The following is a 27292-nucleotide window of genomic DNA, read 5'->3' as shown; positions in this document are numbered from 1 at the left end:
AGAAGCATGATAACCTTGGCAGCATGTTTTTGTTTCTTAAAATTCTAAATAGAATTATGTGTCTAATCTTTTGACAGGATTGGAAGAGTGACACCTCACGTGTTACATAATGGTTCTCCTGTCAGAGAGCAAAAGATTTCATAAACACAGCAATGCTCTGTTTTTACAGATCCACAGAAATAATAACATTTCATCAGATTTCAAATACTATTATGAAAGGAATGAAAATTATTTTTTCTTCAACTTTACAGCTACCTTCCCTACTCTAATTGGTGTCTGATTAAAACCCAGGAAAAATTACCTTCCAGAGAGTTTCTTGGCTTAAAGCATTTGTGGCATGGCATCAAGCCCAGAAGAATATCAGAAGTTCTATAATTTTGACCCCCAACCCTTTCATTTTATAAATTAGGAAACTGAGGTCCACAAGATGAATTCTTAAGAACCACAGATTTAGTGGCTGAGCTGGGATTACAATGCAGATTTCCTGATTTTTAATCTTCTCTTTATTGTGTGCTTTATTGTTTTGCCCCAAAGTAGCCAGCCCAAAGTGGTCATTCTACTCTGAATGAATATTTACTATTCCAGATAATGATTTATGAGAACAAATGGATTGCATGGTCATGAATTTCCAGTTTTAATACTCATCTTACTGTTAAATTCTTGTTTAATGCTTATATTCTACACTTGAGTATATTTTCATTTTGTTATTCTAGTGAGCTAGGTTAATCTTTTGAAATCTTTGGTTTGATTACTTCAATTTAATTATTAGCCGTCTTTGCAGAGACTGCCTCGAAAAGTTTAGGAGCAGTTCTGCACAAACAAATGTATGTCTTGATTTCTTTGCTATGTGCTAATTCACCTGTTTATTTGTATTTGTAAAACAAGTGACATTGGACTTCTCTTTAAAAAATTTCCCCCAGACATTTTATTCTATTCTCATGAAATTACTGTTTGAAAGACATTGGCTGAAACAACTGAAAACTAAAAATTTATTTGGTCTAGAAGAAAGTGAAAAGTAAATTTGCCACACCTTGGTTTGAATTGTGGCTTCTCTATTTACACCTTGGTAATAAAAACAGATGCAGTTAATCTAGATTAATTAAATGAGAATTGCCATGAAATGAAACAAATGTACACTGTAGATTAAACATGTTCTAAACGTTTATTGTATCTCCTAAACAAATCTATTATGTTAATCTAACAAGTGAGACTGTAAATTGTTTGCAAAGTAAATGTGTACATTTAAGAAAATAACTACAGTGTATGAACTAAGATGATTAAAGCAAATTCACAGTTTTCAAAAAAGCAATGAGATGGCTGTTTTCCATTGCTTTAAAAGTTTGCTGGAAGACAATTGACTTTGGTTTTGATTCCTTTGATTCTGTTGCTATAAGACTTCACCTTACTTCTGATAATGCCACAGCTATTATGTTGGTGTGTAATTTCTATAACTTTTTTTCAGCTAAGTGCAAAAGTGTAGAATAATAACAAACCATCATTCATTTGTTTGTGTTTTTTTTTGTCATTGGGATACAGGTTGCATTCGTCATTTTACAGTGATATAAAATTAATAAATGTCTTCTAATTGATAGTTAATAATTATGAAAAATCAAACTCTAAGACATTGATATAAAAGTTGTAAAATCCAGATGGAAATTTCCACACTGAAGTTATTTCTAAAAGCACTCACCTGTATTTTCTGATGCAGTTAGTTTCTGAAAGAAAAATTTTATATAGAAATCCAATATAACCCCTCAAATAATTTCATGTTCATTTCAACTTCGGAAGAAGCAAACTAGGCAAGGAGGTAGAATATAAAATTATTTTATAGATGAACTTACAGAATTCTGTTATTTAGTGTTTGGTTAATGTCTAAATACATTCAAAAGGAGTTATTACAGCATGTTTTTCTTTTTTTTTTTTTTCATTTAAGAGGTTGATGTGGCTTTTTAAATTAAACTTACCTCACAAGTAAGATTGGTGCATTAATGCTAGTGAGAATATTAGTTTATATTTATTTTAATATAGGAAATTGAGTGAGGGGAAGATTCTAAATTGCTAGAACTATTGATAGTTTCTTACACAAAAAGTCTGCTGTGCTTTGTGGAAATTACTTTTAGGAGTAGATTGTGTTAGACCTTTTAATGAGATTGCCAATAAAGTGAAAACATTAAATCCTACTCTTCTTATTCTTACAGATACTCATTTCAAAGAACTTCCAACTCTTCTCCACTGTGCAGCAAAATTTGGCTTAAAGAACCTGGCTATTCATTTGCTTCAATGTTCAGGAGCAACCTGGGCATCAAAGATGAAAAATATGGAGGGTTCAGACCCCACACATATTGCCGAAAGGCATGGTCACAAAGAACTCAAGAAAATCTTCGAAGACTTTTCAGTAAGTTTTTTTTTAATTATATCTCCGTATATTCTGTTTGATATTGTAGAAGAGACTGTAAGAAGAAAAAGCCTATTACCTTTACCGTTTTCTTTAAGACTCTAGATAAGGCACTATTAGGCACATGAAAACATATCAATAATTGTTAGGTTGCGGAAAAACAATTTGATAATAATTCAAAAAGTCTACCCAATAAAAAGTTAATTTATGTTGCTTAAATTTGTTTTCCCTATGTGATTCCTTCTCCTTCTCCCTGTTAAGTCCCAGTTCTGTCTTATGAAGGTTGAAGCCCCAAATTTCAGAACACTTTTTGAAGAATGTTAGTTTTGTAACAATGTAACCAAAGAAGATTTTAAAAAGGAGGGGATACTATCTCAGTACATAAAACACACTTTGTGTTTCCATAATCATGTTTAGAAAAGCAATTGTTTTTCTGGTTGTAACAAAGGTATGTACATTTTGCTCCAGAAAGTGAATTATACTCTGATGGCTCTTTGGAAAATATAATGGGACAATGATTATGCTGGTAAATTATCAAAATTTGTCTTTGAGTATTTAAAACAAATAATTTTGTTGTCAAAGAAGAGTTAATGTAGAATATGTAAATCCTGTAAGCTTCTGGCTATTTTAGCATTTATTCTGATTGTCAGATTAAGCCAATCTAATTAATATTGGACTTTAGAAACAATCATTGGTATTTGAGATTTCCAGAGTATATTTAAAATAAATATAGATCATGAAGTTTTATGATAAAATTAGTAAACTACTAATTTTTAGTCTTATGTCCTTCAAATCAGAAATAACCATTATTTTTATTTCTGGAAGGATTTTAGACAGTGATTGTCATATATGCTAGTTTTTAACTAGTTATCATGCTTTATCTGATGAGGGCATTCATTTTCATAATTGTTCACTGTATGCAGGCATTAAATAGGGCAGCATGGTATCTATCTCAGGTAAGTCAGTAAGTCAATTCAGCCTTGGATATTTTCCATTAATACTGTTATTTAATACATTATAGATGCCTGTCTTTAACTCCATACCACTCTATTCTTTAATTTTTAGCCACTGATACACTGGGTTAAAAATTTCCCTAGAAGTCCTAGCATCTAGGAATGCTTTCTAAAATAATCTCTGATTTTCCAAAAGTCATTCTTTCACTTCTTGCTGTCCAGTAAAGACTTAGCTTTTGACAGACGCAACCCCATGCACACTTCAGGTGCTGCATAAGTAACGAAATACTACATAATGATGACAGTAGATATGAAAGTAAGTACAATGGTAGGATGTGAGGTTTGATGGATGTGGGATATAATTTTTTTTCTCTTACGCCCTCTCAGGATTTATACCTCTGCTCCTGCAATAACAGCACTGATAGAATTTGATTGCTATCATTGCCTCTAGGTGACAATCACTTTTTCATAGTCGCTGCATTCTGATTTTACAGTTATACTTGATAATTATTGGGTGAAATTTGTTACATAATTTTCTATAGTATCTTTGTAAGCTGTTATTTCTGCCTGAATGTCTACAGTAAAACGTTACCATTATAGTTAAGATAGATCAATTATTTTGTGAATGTTCTGCTGTCAGTAAGGAATTGACTGTAGCTGTTGCAAGTGCCAACAGATCTGTCAATACGTTTTCATGACCATGGATAATTTTATATATAATAATTTTGCAAGCTATGAAGTCCTTTTTGCAAATGTGTAGTTAAGAAAATCAAACATATGTATTATATTTTGACCCTCGTGTAAAAATGTTTCCTGTCAATTTATATAACACATAAATTATTCTTCTAACTATCAATTTTATTTAAAATAAATTTGTAAGTCATATCTTCTTAGTGAAGGTATGCCAGATAACCAGATGTTGACACTGTCATGGATGAAGCTGGAAACCATCATTCTCAGCAAACTATCGCAAGGACAAAAAAACAAACACCGCATGTTCTCACCCGTAGGTGGGAATTGAACAATGAGAACACTTGGACACAGGAAGGGGAACATCACACAACAGGGCCTGTCATGGGGTTGTGGGAGGTTGGGAGAGATAGCATTAGGAGATATATCTAATGTAAATGACGAGTTAATGGGTGCAGCATACCAATATGGCACATGTATACATATGTGCACGTTGTGCACATGTACCCTAGAACTTAAAGTATAATAAAAAAAAGACACTATCTATTCTAAATACTGTTAGCTAAGTCTTTTAAAGAGTGTATGTAAACCTGATGGAGAAAAATGGAATCTCATTATACTACTAAAATTCTTTACTGTTGCTTTAAAAGCCTCTATATCACTTCAGTGTTATAATGACTTAGATTCTGATAAATCTAAGATCATCACAAATGCATTCAAATTTTTGATGAACTATTGTTTCAGAATAGTTTAAAGGAGCAGATGTTTTTAAGTTTAAGGTTTACAATCTACCAGTGGACTATACTTCTACTGAAGAAAAATCTATTTTTAAATTCCAACATATTTTGCTCCTAACTAATTTACTGATTTGCTCAGTACTTCCTAATCCCCCATCAATAAAATATTGCTCATTTTTGAATTTCACAGGGAGTTACAATACAGTGGTTTGGGTCACCACTGAATAAAGTGGGTAGAAGGAAAAAGCCAATTATGATTTTAGAAAAATACAGAGAAAACACAAAAGCATTAGCAAGCATTCATAAACCAAGTGGCACCCATGTCTTATTGTTAGGTATGTGAAGGAGGAGGATGAAGATGAAAAGAAGAATGAGGAAGGAGGGGAGGAAGAGAAAGAAGGAGAGAAGGAGGAGAGTAGGAGAAGAAGGGGGCCTGAAATCTCATTTCTTACATTGCTTCATGACATTTTTTATTTGAGAGGTTAATAATTTATACACAGTCTATGAACCGAGCCTCTTCATTATGAATGAATAGCTTTCATGTTTTGATAAAGTTGTGTAATTAACATCTGTACTTCATTTATGTTTTCAGTGCTATTACTGGATAATAATATCATATATTTCTATAATCCATAAAGTCTTTCAAATATCTACTCATTTTTCAGTTTCTAACAATGTCACCTGAGAGAATTAATATGAAAAGTAGATGGGAAAATGGCAAAAGATTTGGTACTTAAATTCACAACTGAGTATGAACAACGATTTGCTTAGCATTATTCATAAGGAAAGCCCAGGATATTTTAAATAGTAAATAGTGACATTGATGACTGATTCAGTCTTCAGAAACTTATCTCTTAAATAAAATGTGCATGAAAAGTTGAAAACAAACTGGAACTTGGCCTCAGATTGAGGTGCTTTGAGATTTAAGATAAAGTGTACAAGACTAGTCTGTACTTTAAGCAAACAGATATAAATAATATTTGCTTGCATTAGCTCACATATGTCACCCCATCCATCCCCATCAGTTTAAAACCCTTAACAAAATGATTACATCAATGTGTAAATAGACAAGGAAAAGTACATTCTCCTCTGTTGGCCAGCTATGGAATTGGAGACAGGTGTTCACTTATCTTAGAAACAATATCCAGAAAATATCTTTTTTCTTCCACCACTGTGTTCACTTGTAGTTTGGTTTAAATATTTAAATATCTTAAATTTTCTTCATGAATATAATAAGTTGTTAATTACAAATATTGATGAAGAAAATTTAAGAAATAGGAAAATCAGCTTTCCATGCACATTCTCTAACTAGCTTTTCAGGAGTACTCCTGATTGAGAATCTTTCTATTGCTCATGTGTGCGATGGGATTCCTGTGGCATCAGGCTCTCCTTAATCTATCCCTACACTGCTCTTTGTCCCTGTGGACACTGTGCCCGTGTGTGTGTGTGTGTGTGTGTGTGTGTGTGTGTGTGTGTGTGTGTGTGACAGAGATATTTTGTTGCCCTTCAGTATCTGACTGACAGGCCCTAATCTTTTTCAGATAGTCAAGGGCTTGGGTTTAAAATACAGGTATGGAGGGGTAGGTGTTGAAGCACTTACAATATCCCTAATATAAAGCAATAATTGACTGGCTAATATAGAGAACCAATTAATCAGAAGTTAGGTTTTGTGTTTAGGCTAGTAAAGATTCACTCTTCTCGGCTCTTTATTTCTCTCATTCTCAGCATTGCCCTCCCAATATTTTACAAGTAGATTGTTCCATTTAATTCAGTATATATCAGTGTTATATAATTTGGTTTAAATGGCAGCATATCGTGCTTTGGTTATGTAGTTTTTCCTTTCTTGTAAGTCTGGAAGCTCGTGATGGATAGTGGGCTCTCCTCCCCTCCCACCATCAGGTACACTAAAGGTGCTCAGCGTGTATTTTTCTCGTTGATGGTGCAGAAGGTCAGTGTCCAATTTAAAGACTTGTCTTATTTCATATACGTCTGAAATAAGACATACGTATGTCTTATTTCCCAATCATATACGTAACTAGGTTCCATATGGTAAATAAAATAATTGGTCATATTTCCTATACTTGGAATTTTTTTAAAGTTTAGTTTCGGAGACTTCATAGACAGCCCTACTGCTTGTCTTCAGCATATATTTTAATAGGCCCAACTAGTATGAATTTTGGAGTTCTGGCTTTTATTCAATATTGATGTTCTGTTCTGTTAGAATTGAAGAAACTAGAATAAGTCACATAATTGCACTTGACTGCATGCATTATAAATTTATGTGTCAGTTTTGTGCTTGAAACTACTTGGGAATCTCTTTCAAAAATCTGGCTATCACAGAATTTTTCTCTTCTCCAAGTCCTCAGACCCAGTTTTGATGCCCTAACTCTGCAGCTCTAAACATGCTATGTAAACTCCCTTAAATCTTTTTGCTTTGTTGTCAAATTTTCCATTTTCCTTTACTCCTAGAGTCTTGGAATTCAGCCAGGTCTGGATTTTAAACCTAACTTCATCAAAAACTAAGTTTGCATCCTTGGAAAAAATAATTCCTTATAGAGCACTTTAGGATTTGATGAAGTTAATGTGACATTATTAAATATATAGAAGACCCACAAAAAAATATTGCATTCACCTTATTTTCTGTTGGCTTATTGTTATTCATATCAAATTTAGACTTCACTATCAATCATACCTTCTCTTTTCTTGCATCATTAATCTCTCTCATTATACTGACTCTTCCCTGAAAAAGTGTTTCAAGAATATATATGCACATGCTTTACATAGACATATAGTTTTGTATTGTTTAAAGACTATATATATATCTATCTATATATATATATATGCTTTGCAATTAGCTCACTGCTAAAGCTGCTCTGTCAAAAGCCATAAATAATCAACCATGTATCAGATCCAGTGGATTTCTTTCAGACATCTTTTGGCACAACCTTTGACATTGCTTTCTTTGACCCTGCCCTCTTTCTGAAGGTCCACTGACCCCTTGTGACTTTCTTATCTTCCCCATCAGGAAAGGTTCTTTCTGCCCTCTCTTCACTTGTGATTAAAAGGCAGTGTCATAACTGGAACAAACGAAATCATGTTGAATTTGTGTGAAGCAGAAGAAAATTTATAAACAGGATTTTAAATAAGCACTTAATGGGAAAGGTGAAGGATGCATATGGTGAAAGAAATGGGATGTGCAGTTGTGTGAAGAAGGCAGAGTGGGTAAACTCTGACTTCTTAGGCCAGAAAACCAAATCTTGTTATTGACTTTTTTCATAGAATGCATATTATTTTTTAACTTATGGTAATGACCTATAGAAGACTATGCACCATTAAAAGAAAACTTAGCATTTTATATGGGATTTTGGTAAAATATATGCTAAGAAATGTTTGTAGAGCCCCAAAGAGCTCATACACAACTTAATGGTAAGTACATAAAATCCTAGTTGTTTGAGGAATTTTTCCCTACCCATACTCTAAGAAAATACTTGATTTTTAGTTATTTATTTACACGCTTTGCACAGGTTGTATGCTTAATGCAACGTGTATGATATAACTAGATTCAAATAGAAAAATCTGTAAAAATCATTTTCCCAAATTAATTTTATGAGTTGTAATATATTATTTAGGAAAACTGTCCTTAGGCTATTCATCAGTAGAATGTTCATTAGGAAAGACATTTCTCATGCACACTAAGCCCAGTGTGTGAGACTGCTTAAAGTAATCTCTTTCTCCCAGAAATCATGTTAGTTTGGTTTAACAGAGTCAAGCAAAAACCCCATTTGTAATTCTCAGGAATAACTATTCTCAGATATCACAGCCGCTGTTTTCTCACTGTTTTGCTATGTAATAAATGATTTATATTTTCATAAAGTTGCTAGAATAGCTACCAGCGTCTGTACACTCTCTTTCCATATACACAGAATATAGTTTTTTAAAGTTTTCCTGGGTTCTCATTCATTACTCTGCCTCAGCAGAGGAGGAAACAGAAGCAGAAAGGGTCAGGATGATGTACAGCCAGCCTCCACAGCAGTATAAACATTTGGCGGTGAGTTGGGGAGGGGCGCAAGCATCACTGGGAAAAGCAAGATGAGTAAAATATCTGAATAGTCCTTGAACGTTTTTTACAACTCAGACACATAAACAGATTATTGCATTATCAATTTACATCACCAAAAGATAAATTAGCCCTAAAATTCAACAAAATAGAGGTTTTGTAAAATGAATATAGTGTGTGATTTGTGTTTCCAATTTCTTGAATAAGCATAATGTATTATATTCATCATTCAGGTTTTTTATATCAGAAATGTTATATTCTCATAAAAACAGGAGACACATTTTTCATAATGTAGACATTTGTTATCATTTTTATTCCAAGATCTATTTACACCTTTACTTCATAACTTGCCTCAATTGAATAATTAGTATTTTAAAAAATAACTTATTGTTAAAAATTGTTCTAAGAATAATGACCCTTTTGATAAACCTTAGAGGGCACTTTGTCTTAGCAACAGCTGAACTCTGAAAAGCCATATCTTATTTTCCCAGGCAGAAGGGAATCTTAGCGTTTTCTGGAGCTATCATAATTTTATTCCTAAATGATATTTACCTTGTAACATTTATTTGGATATATATTTATTCTCACTTTTGAAAAAATATTATTTAGAGTTAGGGTAAGGCCCTCTATCTACACTTTAAGCCCATTTCCCACTGTTCTCAGATATATGAAACAGAGCTAGGGTGGAAAATTTAGACATAACAGCTATATAGTTCAGAAGAATTTATAATATATTTGCTTTTATCTTCATTGTACCAAATGCCATAGCTGCTAGGAATGCAATCATGGTATATGAGGACAAGTGATGGTTTGATTTTGATTACCTATGCCTCAGTAGGTAATGAGTTTTATGCTCATTGCATTAAAATTAATTCAATACCCACAGATATCAAGGCAATTTATGAAAGTAATAGAGGGAAATAATATACATGTGCTTACAGTTCTTTTCCAATAGAGATCCTTAATACATCGTTAAATAATTTTTTAAAGTTGAAACAGTATCTTATTATAAATAGGTAATTTGATATCTTTTATACATTTGCTTCAGATGCTGGAAGTCTCCAGGATCCTATTAAGAGTCACATCCTTGTCTGTGGGGGCTAAATGGTCTTTAAAGACCCTTGGATACCTAAGTTTTTGTAATTTTTAGAGTTCTGATTTCTCAGAAACCTTCTAAACTTTAGTTCTTTCATTTTTTTCTGGCTTCTTTCAAACCAATTAGCTTGTGTAGAACAGGGTAACCTAGAGCTCTTACTTACATGCCTGCTGGTCAAAAGGAAATGCAATTTCAGAGAATGCAAAATTAATCACTAATGGTAATTAAAGCAATCAGTATTGACACCATATCTGTATAGCATGGCCCTCATGAAATAAACACATGGCACTGCCCTTTCAGAAGGAAAATATGCAAAGGCAATCGAATTAAAATTTCATTGGAAAAATGTTGTTGCTGGAAATTCTTCTCCATTAACTGGCTTTGAATTTCCATCATTCTTGATTCTTGAAGGTAGGAAAGGGTATTTAATATACTCCAATATAGATTGGGTATATACTTTTCTACTAGTATCATGAAATGGTTTTTACTTTAAATTCATGTAAAGACCTCTCCAGGCATATGAAAAGAATCAGACTTGTATTATGAAAAAACAAGAATATTTATCAAATATTGCAGCTCTGAGCCTCAACAATATAATTTTTTTCATTTCTCCTTATGTAGCAACACTCTCTTTGTGATATATATATAGATGTGAGAAAGTAAATATTATGGTTGACTTATTCTGTCTCTAAAAATACAGTATAAAAGGAAAATAAATGGCACCAGTTGAAGGCTAAATTTTGGGTTTGTTTTACATAAATTAATCAACTCTCACTTGAGCCAGAAAAGTCTCCAATTTTAGTTTAACAAATAGATTGATTGACTCAACAAATATTTATTGACTATCTATTAGGTGCCAAACATTTTTCTAAACACTGGAAATTCAAAACAGACCAAAACTCCTACCCTAATGGGAAATAAGACTATAAATAAATAAAGATATACAATGTGTCCAGTGGAAATTAATGTTTAAGGCCAGGAAGAGATAGAAAGAACCACATTGCATAAAGTGGTATGGAAAAGGAGATGGGAAGGGGAGCAATTTTGAAACGAGTAGTCAGGGAAGTATAACTGAGGAGTCCTTTTTGGTAACTGCCTAAAACTATGAAAGAAAAATTCATGCATTTATATGGACAGGTATTCCAATAAGAGAAAATGGTACAACAAGGGCAAAAGCTCTGGTAGGATGTGGATATCCACAAAAGAGCCAGTTGGCCAATGTTACTGAAGCAAAGTAAGTGAGAAAGAAAATAAATAGTAATTAGATAGCATCAGAAAGATAAGTAAGGCTAGATCTGTAGGGCCGTATAGGTAATGATGAGAATTTGGTATTTTGGAGAAAGGCATTAGAGAATTCTGAGAGGCATTGTATTCGTCTGTTTACACACTGCTATAAAGAACTGCCGGAGACTGGGTAATTTATAAAGAAATGAGGTTTAATTCACTCACAGTTCCACATGACTGGGGAGACCCCAGGAAACTTACAATCATGGCAGAAGCGGAAGCAGTCACGTCTTATATGGCCGCGGGTGAAAGGAGAGAAGGAGGAATTGTCAAACACTTATAAGACCATCAGATCTTGTGAAAACTCATTAACTTTCACAAGAACAACACGGGGGAAAACTGCCTCATGATCTGATCACCTCCCACCTGGTCCCACCCTGGACCTATGGGGATTATGGGGATTATGAGGATTACAATTCAAGATGAGATTTGGGTGGGGACAAAGAGCCAAACCATATCAGGCATCATATGATTTAAATTGATTAGAGTCACAACTATATTGATCACAGACTGTACAGGGCAAGAAGGACAGATAAGACCTGATTGGCAGCTGCTCCCGTAGTCCAGATGATAGATGATGAAAAGATGGTAGTTTCCACTAGGATGACAGCAGCAAAGACAACCAGAAGTGGTTAGGTTTGAAATATGCCATTGTTTTTTAGTATAGGCAATGGAATTTACTGACTTTAGTGGTGGAATATAAAAGAAAGTGAGTAGTTACTGATATTTCCAAGTATGTTGGTAGAAGCAGATGATGGAATTAATTGCCATTTATTGAGATAAGGAAGATTGAATGAAGAAATGGTTTGTTAAGAAAAGTCAAGACTTTGCCTTGGGACACATTAAATTTGAAATGCCTACTATGTTCCAAAGTTTGGAAGTAGAGGTTATAGGGAGTACCAACAGAAAAGGCCAACAATAAGCAGCATTTGAGGTAGGAAGAGAATCAAGAAATCTATTGATCTGGATGCCATGTAAAAGAAAGATTTTCACAAATGAGGTAGTGGACAGCTTCATTAAATGCTACTGACAGGTCAACTAAGATAGGACAGATAATCAAATTTTTGATTTAGCAACATGTGTATGTATATTTGTATGTGCATATTTATATATTTCTCCTTAAAATTAGTTATCATAATAACAAGCCTTTCCAAATATTGGAAAGATGATTTATTGGGAGATGAGAGAGATTAAGATAAATTTTTTAATGAATCATGAGCTCTGTGATACTTTGGGAACAATTCTGATGAATATTTTGCTCTAATTTAGTTTGTCCCAAATACGTCTTATTAGCTGTTTGTGGAAACAAGAGTGAAGCATGATGCTATTTTAGAAACACATTTCCTGACATGTGGTTTGGAATCCCTCAAGAAAATGTAGAGGAGGAGACAACATTCAGTCTCCAGCTGGTATGAGTGTCTTGTGGAGAAAGTGAACTGTCGGGAAAAAAAATCAGAGCATTTTTATCTGTCAGACATTAATGTCCATTCATAGTGACAAATCATAAACTCAGATCCCTGATTTGAGCCTGTGGCTGAGAGTTCAGCCTAAGCGAGAACACTTCTCCCTTTGTTAGTGTTTAATTCTCTTTTCTCAGTACTGCCGAGTTCACTTATTCAAATTTGGCTCTTGGTAAAATATCAGTAAGCCAATTAATCCATTTCCTTAATGAGAACTCTCTATTATAACAATGGGTAACTGCATAGGCTTATATTGAACCTATCAATCTTGCATTCGAAGGGAAGAATGCCAATTATCCAGGCAATCTCGTTCATTACTGCAGTATTGGACCATGTCGCTAAATAAGCCCACAGTGCAACTACAATAGCATTGTGGGAGTGGAGAGCAGCGCCTGGCGCTGAACATTTGTTCAGGGCCTTTTATATGCCAGATTGGGTTAGAAGCTTTATGCACGCCCTCTGGTTCCATGTTCTCTGCCGCCCTTTGGGGAATTTCTACTTAGTTTACATTTTGAGAAACTGAGGCTAACAAGTTGGAGAGTTAGTGAGCTGTGAAGCCACCAAATAGCCTCCAAAAGATGGGTACTCATAACAACCTACTAATTTTATGGTCTCACTTCTTGAATTCTGTAATGACTCAAATGATTCTTTCCAATTTTGGCTTCTCCTTTGTTCTTTTCTTGACATTCCAACCTGATGTCCATATGATGCCTCTGAATAAAATATCACTCTCATCACTATATTATTATCATAATAATTCCCAAATATTTAGCAGGCACTCAGTCTACATCTGATGTGTTAGGAATTGTTGGTGAGGGAAGGAGAAAGGAGGAAACCTTGTACTTTGACTCCTCTCTAAAATCTACTTCATGAAACATCAGATTGTTGGAAGGTCCAAATTATATGTATGAACGGCCTTTGGGATTTGTAAAGCTTCAGCACCGTTTTTAATATTATCATCACCATTTTAAAACTTCCCATAAATAAATTTTAATATTTTAAACACTTTGAAAGTGAATTATTTTAATACTTAAGTCATTTCTAATTTTAAAAAACTATATGACACATGAATTTTTCTCTCTTTTCTACTGTATATGGCTTTCAAAACGAAAGTCGGAAACAATATTTATCAAATTTTCTCCTTAAACAGGTTAAACTGTAACATTTTCTCAGGGAATGAATATATGTACTATCCTTTATTTTTTGTCTATTTTCTACTTATTAAGTCAATGGAGTTTTTCAGTTCTCAGAAAAATTTAAGTTGCAATCATTTAAAGTAGCCAGTGATTGCATTTAGCAACATTCAGCTAATGTTGATAACCCTTCCTGGTGCTTATATTGTATTAATAGTTTGTTGGGGGGAGACTAAAAATGAATAAACACACAAAGTAATTTCAGAAAGTGATAAATGCTGCAATTTTTTTAATTAGTAAAAAAAAGTTTAATTGAAGTCTAGTTACAAGAAATAATGATACATTTGTTACACTATGCTCGATATCATGTTATACAAATAAAACATTCATTTAATATTAGTTTTTCCTTCTCTCATGGCATCTTCATAACACTTCTAATCAGGTATTAATATATAATAATTAATATATTAATAAATTCAAATCTAGAATGTTTCCTTTATTAGACTATAAATTTGATGAGAAAGTATCAGAGTTTATAGTTCCATAGTAATTATATGTATGTGGATATTGGTTGAATCTCTCTCCCACAGAACTGTAAATTTTATGAGAGTGTGTGTTCATCATTGTATCTGCCATGCTCAGCAGTGACTATCTCTGAGTAGATGCTCTCTACCTCCCCCCATTCTCTTTGTGTGTGTGTGTGTATGTGTGTGTTTATGTGTGTATATATGAATATATATATTCATTTACATATTCATTCCTTTATGTTGTATAAAAAGAATAAATTCTTTCTAAAATTATTGGGCATGTACTATTCGTTGAGTATTGTTACAATTACAGTAACATAAGACAGACAAGTCACTGGTCTCATGAGCTCACATTTGAAAGTGATAAACAAGGGAGGGAGTGTTCTTTATGATCTATCCTTCTTCAAAATTCTAACTTTACCCCCATAGCCATTCACCAGTGAAATACCAGATAGTAGTTAAGTACTTTGGAAAAAAATAACATGTTAGTATAAAAGCCAAAAACAATAAAATTAGCAAAAAATTATGTAGTACTTGCTATGTACTAGTATCTGTTTTTGCTGCTTTGTAATAGCTCAGTCCTACTATCCAGGTTTTACAGATGAGGAAACTGAAGCACAGAGTGTTTAAGTGCTTGCCCAAGGTCACACATTTGGTAATAAGTAGAGCTGAGATTTGAACCCAGGCAGTGTAGCTCTACATGCTTTAACGTGGCACTAGATTACATCTAATACTAAGAAAAGGCACACTTAACCATTTTTAGTATATTCTCTAACAGTTTGTCCCACTACAAATCTGACAGACCATCTTTCTATGTAAAATTATTGCTAAACATCACAAAGGATTCAATTCAGATGGAAGTCTAGTTCCAAATTCAGTTTTACCTGTGTTTTAGGCAGATGGACTAAAGCACCTCTCAGAATACAGAAAAAGAAAATACCAAATTCTAGTTTTTGTAGGTAGAGTTAAATTTAGTTATGGCTGTCACGTACCTAATTTTTTAACACTGTCCTTTGCTCTGTTCTTTGGCTACTTTATTGCCACAGTTTTATTGACTCTCAAGAGTATTGTGATAGTTAATTTTAGGTACCTACTTGCCTGGGCCACAGGATGCCCAAATATTTGGTCAAACATTATTCTGAGTGTTTCTGTGGGGATAATTTGAATGAGATTAACATTTAAATTTGTAGTCTGAGCAAAGCAGATTGCTTTTCCAAATATTGGTGAGCTTCATCCAATGAGTTGAATGCCTGAATAGAACAAAACTGGAACCTTTCCTTGAACTGGAATGTCTGTGTTTTTCTGCCTTTGGTCTTGAACTTAAGAATCAGCTCTTTCTGTATTTCCTTCTGCTAGCCTTTGGACTAGAACTATACCGTGGGATCTCCTGGTTCTCAGGCCTTTGGATTTAGATTAAAACGACACCATTGGCTTTCCTGGGTCTCTAGCTTGACAGCTGCAGATTTGGGGACTTATGAGTCTCCATAATTGCAAAAGTCAGTTCCTTATCATTAATCTCTTTCTATATAACATATGTATATCCTATTGGTTCTGTTACTCTGGTGAACTCTGAATAACACAAGTATTGATTTGATTTTAAATCTCTATGACATTTTCTTCCCTCAATCTTTCAATGGTAAAATCAAGATGAGGAAATAATCTAAATGCTAGTTTAATCATATCGTGTTACAGTTTGCTGTTGGAGCTGAAACTGAGTGTGGAATATTGACACGGAGAGAGGGCTGGAGGGCTGGAGATGAAGTGAGAGATATGCAGAGCCCTAGAAGGCAGAAAGAGAGGAGCAGAAACGTGAGCCACAGCGAAGCTATAAAAATCCATAACAATTCAGGAGTAACTAACTAAAGTTGTTTTAGGAAAATGACGTGAAAATGATTAAAATATTCCTTTACAAGAAAATGTAGTTTGTTTAAGATCCTGTGGTAATTTTCAAGTACTTCCTAGGAATTATTTTAAGAAAGTAAAGGGACCTGTTTCAATGGGTGAAAAGTTCTCCTGACTGTTAGTAGATGAATGTTAAATGCCTTGCAATGTGGAGGACAATCCCTGCCTGTGAAGAACTGTCAATCCAAAACGTCGGTGGATCCTTCCTTAAGAAATACAACAAAAGATTTTCCACCAATCCCACTCTAACCTTAATAAACCTAGAATTCAGCTGTTTTCCTGATTTCCTTATCCCTTTGGCAAGTAGATCTATTAAATAGAATTTGAATAATGTTTTTATATATGTGTGCATATGCCTATATATGTTTGTGTATGTACATAAAATTTCTGTTTCACTAACTATGAAGTCAAAATTTGGACTTTTTAAAGGGGACTTTTCTTTAAATTTCACCTCAGTTGTCCTGTTGTAAGTTTGTTTTCTTAAATATTTATATATTAAAATTTTAATAATTTGTAGTATGTCAGAAAATGGAGGACTTCCATGTTGCTAGAGACGGCTATCACCCTATTACAAGAGAGCACAGCTTGGATAGCTTCTAAAAGGAAAACTGAAGATAAAATTATAGCTGATGTATTATATGCCATCCGCTAAATGTCTATTTCCTACTTTAATGAGATATTTCTCTTCCTTGTGAGTAAGATTTTTACACTTCCGAAAGAAGAAATATTGTGAAACCACTCATTCCTCTGGGAAAATATATACATGTACTGGATGAGACGGAACAGAGAGGTGTTTTTTTCAACAAACCAACCTCTCACAGATAGATTAAAAACAAAACAATAGATTTTGTGCATGGGTAAAAATGACAGAGTAAAACTAAATTTATCTTTAGTGTATAGCTCTATAGCTATATTTTAGCTTTGTAAAATGGACCTGGCAAAGGTGTTTATACAGGGCTGTCTGATATTACTGTCTTTTCCCTGTGGTTTTGAAATGGCTTATATTTTGGCAATACCATATTATCACCCGGAAAATGTACACTGAAAAATATTCTTGTTTCCACAACTTGTAGTGTGAATTATTTACACTGCAAACTCTCTTCCTGTTCAAATGCAAGCATGAGTTTTAGACATAATAATGTCATGAATACTTAGCAAATGGCTATTTTGAAATTTACCAAAAACAATGGCCCATGGTAGGGATAGGACCATAGAAAGGGAGATTATCTGGAGAAACTAGTGGAAATAAGATTGAGAGTTTTGTTTATGTTGGAGTAACAGGTAGCGTATTCAATGGCCACCAGAGAGACCCGTAAGAAAGGAGAAAAAAAAAAAAAAAGCAGCTAAGCATGAGAGCATTCACTGGCAGTAATTTCTTTTCAGAAAAAGCAAGTCAGTGGAAGAAAAGCATATTAAAGGGGTATGGGGTTTTACATGGCTGTGCCACTGGCACCTTCTGCCCAATACACAAGGGTTGTTATGTCTGTCGCCTAATAAAGGTGAGTATTTTCCAGGGCAGTGGTTCTCACTATTGTGTTGCAGTCTCTTCATAAGTATATCATCACATTTGATTCATAAGTTATTTTAAAATATAATTTAGCATATATAATGTTATACTGATGACTGTCAAAGAAAATGTTGAGCGAGGTAACACAATGCAATATAGATATAGGAACAAATTATTGTAAAAATCAGCATTAAGAAAGTAGCATCAACTGTGTAGCAATGGAAGGTCAAACATTTATTGAAAGAGTGAGAATTCTGTCTCACAGTCTAGTGGAAGGTGGTCAGGGTAGTAAACAGCTCTATTCAGATATCATGACAATGCTGAAGGGCTACCGAACTGATAGTGCCCTAATTGTGTATAGTTTTATAAATTCTATGAGACACTGTCGTTTAGGAGTCCAGATTACCCCATAATTATTGCTGGCTTTTTTACAGTGATTTGAGTCTTTTCATCCCTTTGGTTTGCTGCCAAACAAACAAACAAAAAACCCTGGTGTCTGAACGCATATTTCACTGCAACCACGTAAATATTGTGAACCCTGCCTTAGGGTCTGGGTGCCACCAGCAAGCTTCACAGGGTATGAAGACAAGAGATAAGGGTAAAGCTATTAAGTACATAGGATAGGATCTCTTACTACTAGAAAGAAGGCCAAACATGTATTAGCAATAACTGATGAAATTTCCAGAGTAGATAAAAACTCTTGTTAGCAGCCTAAGGGTATGCTGAATATTTTGAAACAGCTTAGTATTATTTTTTTTTTTTAAAAAAGACTGCAGTCCTACAACTTACTTGTTTGAAATGAGCCTCCCAATATCTTTCTACTCATGGTTTACTAGGGGCCTAGACTGAATTGTGTATGTGACCTTGACATACTAAGAAGCTACAATGAGAAACAGACAATTGGGAGGAATAGAGGGGAAATGATGACTGTAGTCACTGAAGGAGAAACTCTTCATCCTTTTGATGGAAATAAAAGAAAATTATGAGCAGTGAGAACCTCCATCACATGCATCCCAAATGAATTTTAGAAACCAGAGCTACTCCTTTGTCTTGAGATTTTTGATGAGATCTCCTTGTGTCATTTCTGTCAAGACAATCAAGAATTAATAAGCCTCCTAACTAACGTAGTCAGTGACCTTATGACCATAGCTGAAACATAACCAAACAAAAAGCCAAAACAAAACCACTGACTTACCTATAAACTATCAGAACAATTCATAAATAAATGGACAATTCCCTATGTAGCACTATAACAAGCACTATTATGACTGCGCTGATATTCTAATGCCATTTCAAAACAATTTTACTAGGAGAACTTCTTTTGAATTTCATACACATTTACCAATGCCACAATTCTTCATTGCACACTTATTTTATGAGCCATGCTTACCTGCCCTTTTCACAGCAGTACCATGGCTAACTCTTTTGCTGAAATGTCATCTTCTTCATGAGGTCTCCTCTGACCATACTATTTAAAATTGCCAATACCCACCCCACTTCATCTGTCATTCTAATTCCCCTTTAGTTTTGTTCAACTTTTTCTTTTTGCATCGCACTTATCACTTTCTAGAATACCTCATGGTACCCTTTATTGTCTGCCTTCACCTCACCCCAACCCATCCCCAGAACATAAGTACCATGAGGACAGGGATCTTTGTTTTGTTTTTATTTAATTAAAAATCTTTTTATAGTTGAATAAAGCAGGTTACCCAAATTAACATAGTAAAACTGAACACCCACATTGCAATTCTAAAAGCAAAGCAATGAAAAAAGTTATAAGAAAAGTTCTTAAGTAGTCAATCAGGAAAACAGCTGTGTCAGAAAATTGCCTTGTGAATGTAAATTGAAATGTAAATCTTTCTGTGGGCTGTTAACTTGCTGAAAAATACATTTGGCTCATTAGTGGGGCACTGGGACTACTCATTAAGTGGAGAGAAATATATCATTAATGTCTTAACCCAAGACCCATAATCTACTTTTTGAGAAGGTATTTATTTTAACTTTTGAAATCACTTATCAAGAATTTTTTGAAAGCGGGGGAGTTAAAAGGAATCTTTTTTGAATTCAACACATTTATTATTTAATTTATCATCAAATGCTATTGAAAATCTTATCTATGTGTAACACCGTAATTGATAGAATCTGTCATCTTTCCCTCAAGTAATTAGTTTACGGTGGTGCCTAGGGAATATATGAAACATGGAATAAATCCTCTCTCTACATTCATATTAAGAAGTTTAATTACCAGAAATAAATCCATACATCTACAATGAACTCATTTTTTACAAAGGTGCTAAGAATATACCTTGGAGAAGAGACAGTCTCTTCAATAGATGGTCCTGGGAAAACTGGATATTCATATGCAGAAGAATGAAACTAGACCCCTGTCTCTCACCATATACAAAAATCAAATGAAAATGGATTAAAGACTTAAATCTAAGACTTCAAGCTATGAATCTACTAGAAGAAAACATGGCAAAACCCTCCAGCACATTGATCAGGGCAAAGATTTCTTGAGTAAACCCCATAAGCACAGACAAACAAAGCAAAATTGGATCACATCAAGTTAAAAGGTTCTGTACAGCAAAGGAAACAATAAGCAACGTGAAGGAACAACCCACAGAATGGGAGAAAATATTTGCAAACTGCTCATCTGACAAGAGACTTATAACCAGAAAAAATATATATGATATCTATATTTATAGATATCATATATGTACATGTATACATATATATGATACATATACATGTATACATATATCTATATATGTACATATATGATATATATCATATATAGTATATGATTATGTGTGTGTGTGTATATGTGTGTGTATATATATATATATATAACCAGAACACTCTATAGGAAAAAAAGCTAATTATCCAACTAAAAAATAGACAAAAGATTTGAATAGAGATTCCTCAAAAGAAGACATACAAATAACAAACAGACATACGAAAAGGTGCTGAACATCATTGATCGTTAGAAAAATGCAAATCAAGACTACAATGAGACGTTATCTCACCCCAGTTAAAAAGGCATATATCCAAAGACAGACAATAACAAATACTGGTAAGGATATAGAGAAAAGGGAGCTCTCATACACTGTTGGTGGGAATGTAGATTAGTACAACCACTATGGAACAGTTTGGAGGTTCTTCAACAAACTAAAAATAGAGCTACCATATGATCCAGCAATCCCACTGGATCCCAAAAGAAAGGAAATCAGTATTTCAAAGAGATAACTGCACTCCCATGTTTATTGCAGTACTATTCACAATAGCCAATATTTGGAAGCTACCTAAGTGTCCCTCAACAGACAAATGGATAAAGAAAATGGCGTATGTGTTCACAGTGAAGTACTGTTCAGCCATAAAAAAGAATGCAGTCCTTTCATTTGCAACACCATAGATAGAACTGGAGGACATTATGTTAAGTGAAAGAAACCAGGCATTGAAAAACCACTTTGCATATTCTCACGCATTTGTGGGAGCTAATTAAACTAAAGAGCTTCTGCACAGCAAAAGAAACTATCATCAGAGTAAACAGACAACCTATAGAATAGGAGAAAATTTTTGCAATCTATCCATCTGACAAAGGGCTAATATCCAGAATCTACAAGGAACTTAAACAAATTTACAAGAATAAGAAAACAAACAACTCCATCGAAAAGTGGGCAAAGGATATGAACAGACACCTCTCAAAAGAAAACATTTATGTGGCCAACAAACATATGAAAACATGTTCATCATCACTGGTCATTAGAGAAATGCAAGTCAAAACCACAATGAGATACCATCTCATGCCAGTTAGAATGGCGATCATTAAAAAGTCAGGAAACAATGGATGCGGAGAGGATGTGGAGAAATAAGAACACTTTTATACTGTTGATGGAAATGTAAATTAGTTCAACCATTGTGGAAGACAACGTGGTGATCCCTCAAGGATCTAGAACCAGAAATGCCATTTGACCCAGAAATCCCCATTACTGGTATATACCCAAAGGATTATAAATCATTCTGCTATAAAGACACATGCACACATATGTTTATTGCAGCACTATTCACAATAGCAAAGACTTGAAACCAACCCAAATGCCCATCAATGATAGACTGGATAAAAGAAATGTGGCACATATACACCATGGAATACCATGTAGCCATAAAAAAAGATGAGGATGAAGCTGGAAACCATAATTCTCAGCAAACTAACACAGGAACAGAAAACCAAACACCACATGTTCTCACTCATAGTCGAACAATGAGAACACATGGACACGGGGAGGGGAACATCGCACACTGGGGCCTGTCGGCGGCGGGGGGTGGATCTAGGGGAGGGTTAGCATTAGGAGAAATACCTAATGTAGATGACAGGTTGATGGGTGCAACAAACCACCATGGCAGGTGTATACCTATGTAACAAACCTGCACGTTCTGCACATGTATCCCAGAATTTAAAATATAATAATAATAATAAAACAATTGAACGCATAGAGATAGGAGTAAAGTGATGGTTACCAGAGACTGGAAAGGGTAGTGAAGATGGGGGAAAGTGGGGATGACTAATGGGTAAAATGATATAGTTAAATAAAATGAATAAGATCTAGTATTTGATAGCACAACAGGTGACTACAGTCAATAATAATTGTACATTTCAAAATAACTAAAATAAGTGGAATGTTTATAACATAAGTAACACAAATAAATGATAAATACTTGAGGTGATGGATACCCCATTTACCCTGATATGATTATTATACAATGCATGCCTATATCAAAATATTTCATGTACCCCTTAAATATATATACCTACTATGTACCCCAAAATATTAAAAATAAAAAAGTTACCAGGAGAAATAAAAAACATAACAACACATATATCAAGCTTGAGTACATGAATGAAAGATAGCTCTTGGGGAACTTCAGTCCATAAAAGCTATTTACTGTAATGATAATGACTAATGGCAATGCATCCCAAGCTGGTCTGCAAGGCCTTTGCATGCAGACTGTGAATATATGTTCTCTGTTCTTACCCCCATATTTTATAAAAATTATACAAAGCAAATTATACCCAGTCCCCAAAGTACTGTAAACTACATTCAGTCAACTCTCATCTCTCCCTATCTCAGGCAATAATAACATGGTCTAAGTTGCAAAAGCTGTGGTTTATTCACCCCACATTCCTGAAAGCCACAGGCCAAGCAGTAGCTGTGATTTATCACCCCTCTACCTGAGATGCAGCATTTCCTGGAATACTGTCTGATGAAATCTTAATCTGTTGCCAAAATCCCCATTCTTCCAATATTTTGAATTTTTGTCATTTCTCCTAGTTTTGCAAGAATCCATTTCTTTCCCAAATGGGTTCTACAGTCAGAACTATTTCCAGTCAGAACTTCTAGACGTGTTCCCTTTTAAATTAGATGTTTTAAAGGGGATGAAGTACTGTGATTTTGGATCTGTGGAAAGCAATCTTTATAGTAATCTCAAAAGCTACTTCTGACTACCTATAACAAGACCGTCTAAAATGCAAAATTTGTTTCTTAAAATATATGCAATTTGCATTGCAAGTTGTAGAATAATTAACACTAAATATAGCAACAAACTCCAATGACTTAGGGTATCATATAGTATGTAATATACATTACATGTTCAACAAAGGTTGGCAGGATGTGAGGAGAGGTGTCTTCCCAACAAAATAACTCAGAAACTTGGACTAGTGGATGCTCCCATCTTGTAGCAGCATTACCTGGAAACGTGTTTCTGAAGTTGCAATGGCAGGGGAGTAGCGAGAGAGATTGAGAGAGACATGGGCTTTTAACTGCCTCTGCCCCAAAGTGACTAACAACACTTTCTCTCACAAATCATTGGCCTAAACCAGCTACATGGTCCCATCTTAGCTACAAGGAATGAGTATAAGGAATATTTGATGAGAACTATCTCTGCCACACACAATTTGCACATCAGCTTTGGGCACTGACATGATAAATTAAACTTCAAAGTCGACATGATTTTAATAAAACCACATTTTGAATGTGTCCAGATATTCTGAAGGCATAAGCAAAGAAAAAAAATACTTCAATAAGAAAATAATCTTCAAATATCATATTAAAATTATGGAAACAGAGCTCCTCCAGCTTCTCTGGTGCTATTCAAATATCTTCTAAATGACACCATTAACTTGAGCAAGAGCAAATTCATCTCCTAGCTTCTCTATTGACCATTTGATGCATCCATAAACCAAACTACGTAGGGCTCATTCATCTTTTGTGAGCTCATGCTAATTCATTTCTTTGATTATTGTTCCTAAGAGATGTGTTCTTTCAGGTTTCTCTCCCTTGGACATGATTATGAGATATTTACTTATTTCTCTAGATAAATGAATATAATTAGAATGATTAATGTTTTGTATATTAAATATTGCAATGGTAGGGACTTTTCCCTTAACTTTTCTAAGTAGAAAAAAAAAAACAGATTTGAAAGTCATTAAGTTTTTTAAAAATCAACTTAGTATTTCAGAATAGTTTTAGATTAAAAAAAGAGTTGTAAACATTGAACAGAGTTTCCATATACTCCCCAAGTATATTTTTTCTGTTATTAACATCTTACATTATTATAGTATGCTTGCCTCGATTAATGAACCAATATTGATACATTACCATTAACTAAATCACACATTTTGCTTAGTTTTCTGTCATTTTTACCTATGTCCTTTTTCTGTTTCAAGGTCCCATTCAACATGCCATATTGCATTTGTTTGTCATTATCTCTTTACGCTCCTCTTGTCTGTGACAGTTTCTCAGATTTTCCTTGTGTTTGATGACTTAATACAGTGTTAAGGAGTGCTGGTCAGATATTTTGTAGAATGTCCCCCAAGAGGGACTTGTCTGATATTTTTCTCATGATTAGACTGAAGTTATGGGTTCTGGGGAGAAAGACCATGGAGGTGGAGGACCATTCTTATCACATCACATCATCTCATGGTATTTCCTATCAACATAACTCATCATTGCTGATGGATATTTCCCTCGATCACCTGGCTGAGGTAATGTTTGTCAGGTTTCTCCATTGTAAAGATATTCCCCCTGCTCTAACCTTTTCGTGCTGAAGTTTTTGGAAGAAGTCACTAAGCACAATCCACACTTAGGGAGTGGGGGTTTATGCTCCACCTCCTTGAGAACAAAGGCTGTAAAGTATGTGGAATCCTTCTACACAAGAGGCTTGCCTACTCTCCCCCATTTACTTATTTTATGCAATCATTTATTTATATCAGTGTGAACTCATGGACATTTATACTTTGGATTATAATCCAAAACTACTTTATTTTTTGCTCAAATTATTCCAGCTTGGCCATTGAGAGCTGTTTCAGTTGGTTCCTTTATCCTTCTGATATACCCCATCATTGTGTTTCTGTGTGTGGTGGGGTGGGGGTGGAGTTGGATAATTCTTTACTTTCCAACACTGTGTTTTGTATATTTAACATGTGTATTTTCTGCCCCTGTCCTAGTATCAATCATTTCTCAAGGAGCTCTGATTCCTTTAATTGGAGAATATTAGAGATTAAGATCTGGGTGCTAGAGGTGCTCACTGCTACTAGGTATTACCTCTAGACCCTGTCAGCTGACAAGGCAAAGAGAGATATGTGTTTTTCATTCAGTTTTGATGGAGGTCACCCTCAGGCTTACTGGGATTTCCAACATTCCTTGTCTATAATAAAAGACTTTTTCTTCTTATATGAGTTATGTTGACAGTCGTAGAAACCTACAAGAGGATAAAGAATCGCCAGTTCTGAAAAATGAATGTGGGAGCTTTGTCCCAGAGGCTGGCATCATTCATCAGATGTATAGGTGGCCCTATGTTAATTAAAGACAGCGTGAAAAGTCTGATCTCTTACTATACATATATATGCATAACCACTATAAATAGATATATATGCTTTCAGATGTGTGTGTACACACACACACACACACACACACACACACATATGCTTTCTAATAAAAGTTAGGAGGTTTGAATTGTATTCCATATTTTTCATTTTGACAATTGAGTACTGCTATAATTTCCCCAGGGTTTCTTCACCATTGACTTTCCTCTTCATTTTGTTGTTTTTGTTACTGACCCTCATGATGATCCACTTGTGTGGGGTAACTGAGACTGAGACTCCTCAACCATGAAAATAGAACAGTGGAGCGCATTTTCTATTGTACCATTTTGAGCCACTTCAGTAATTGGACTTCAAGGAAGAGAGTAAGAACAGTAGCTATTTATATCAGGAGGTAAGCCCAAGAACCAAAGAGAGATCAGGAAGAATGAACACTGATGTGCCAGTCAGCAGGACTGAAACATCTGGGTGACTACCAGCCTCAGCATTTTGCATTTTTCTGCTATTACTAAAATTGGCAACCAAGGACCCTATTCAGCCTTAATTGATTCTGCAGCTGCATCAAACAAAGTCATTCCATAAAATTTATCTCACTTCACAACCTTAGAGCCAGCTTTTGATGCATATGAAAGTTCTGTGCCACCAGGCAGGCTTCTTCATCGCCACAGTGGGAAATTCCTCTAATAAACCACAGAGCACAGAGCCTGTAGTGGACATCTTGAACCTGTTCTTCAGAGAGAGCTCTAGAGGCCCAAAATCCTCTGTAGATGATTCTGTGCTAAGAGTTGAGCTAGAAAGTTAGAATTGAGAAAATAACATGAATAAGTGCACACATCTTGACAGTGTTCTCTTATGGAAAATAAATAAATGGGCAAGCTCTAAGGAATTCAGAAATTATGTTACATTTTAAAGTTAGGTCACTGTACAGACAAATATTGAGCTCTTTCTTTACAAAAGGAATCTTGAAGAATTTACAATTCTCATACTTAAAATTCTATAATTTAGGGTCAGTGTCAATGTAAAATCAGACTTTGTAGCTAATTCCATGCACAGACAGAGGAGATAAAGTCCTGGGTGGTAAATGAAAGAAAAGGTAGAAAAATAGCAAAGTATCATTATAAACACTTAAAATGTTGTATCTATTAAAAATAAAATGTTTAATTCAACAAATATTTATTAAATATCAAATTAGGCTCCTGGTACTGTGGCATGCTTTAAGGATACAAACATTAATGAAATGGACTCTGCTTTGAATGACATGATTATCTGGTATGATTGTAAGAAGTATGACAAGTATTGTTAATAAGGGTATATTATCAGAACACTCAGAAATGCCATTCTACCTCTAAACTGAATTCCAATGAGCCAATGGTAGTTACCCAAGAGGAGTAAAGAATGGACATTCCAGGCACAAAGAGTAAGATGAGCAGAGGCTAAAGGTGAGAGAGAATGTGATGAATTTGAAAAACTTCAGGTAACTTTAATAGCATTTAAATAGGTATGTGACATATGACAGGAGAATTTGCAAGAAATAAGGTCATAGAAGTAAGCTTGAAGTCATATTAGCAAATTAGTGCCCTGTCCTCAAGGCAATGGAGAATATTAAAGGGGTTTATGCAAGGTAGTGATATGATAGTAATCAAAACTTAGAAAGAACATCCTAGTCACAGGA

The 27292-nt window shown here is 34.5% G+C and overlaps 1 protein-coding gene across 1 annotated transcript in view; it reads left to right on the top strand.

Moving 5' to 3' along the window:
• The window catches only part of BANK1 (B cell scaffold protein with ankyrin repeats 1), a 286830-nt gene that overhangs the window by 113930 nt on the left and 145608 nt on the right, over window positions 1-27292 (top strand). The window contains exon 7 of the mRNA XM_032177982.2: window positions 2199-2395. Coding sequence (XP_032033873.1) covers window positions 2199-2395 — 197 coding nt within the window. The remainder of the gene's footprint in view (window positions 1-2198; window positions 2396-27292) is intronic.

Source organism: Hylobates moloch, unplaced genomic scaffold (assembly GCF_009828535.3).
Source record: "Hylobates moloch isolate HMO894 unplaced genomic scaffold, HMol_V3 SCAFFOLD_2, whole genome shotgun sequence".
Lineage (NCBI taxonomy): Eukaryota > Metazoa > Chordata > Mammalia > Primates > Hylobatidae > Hylobates > Hylobates moloch.
This window is presented reverse-complemented; position numbering and strand designations above follow the sequence as displayed.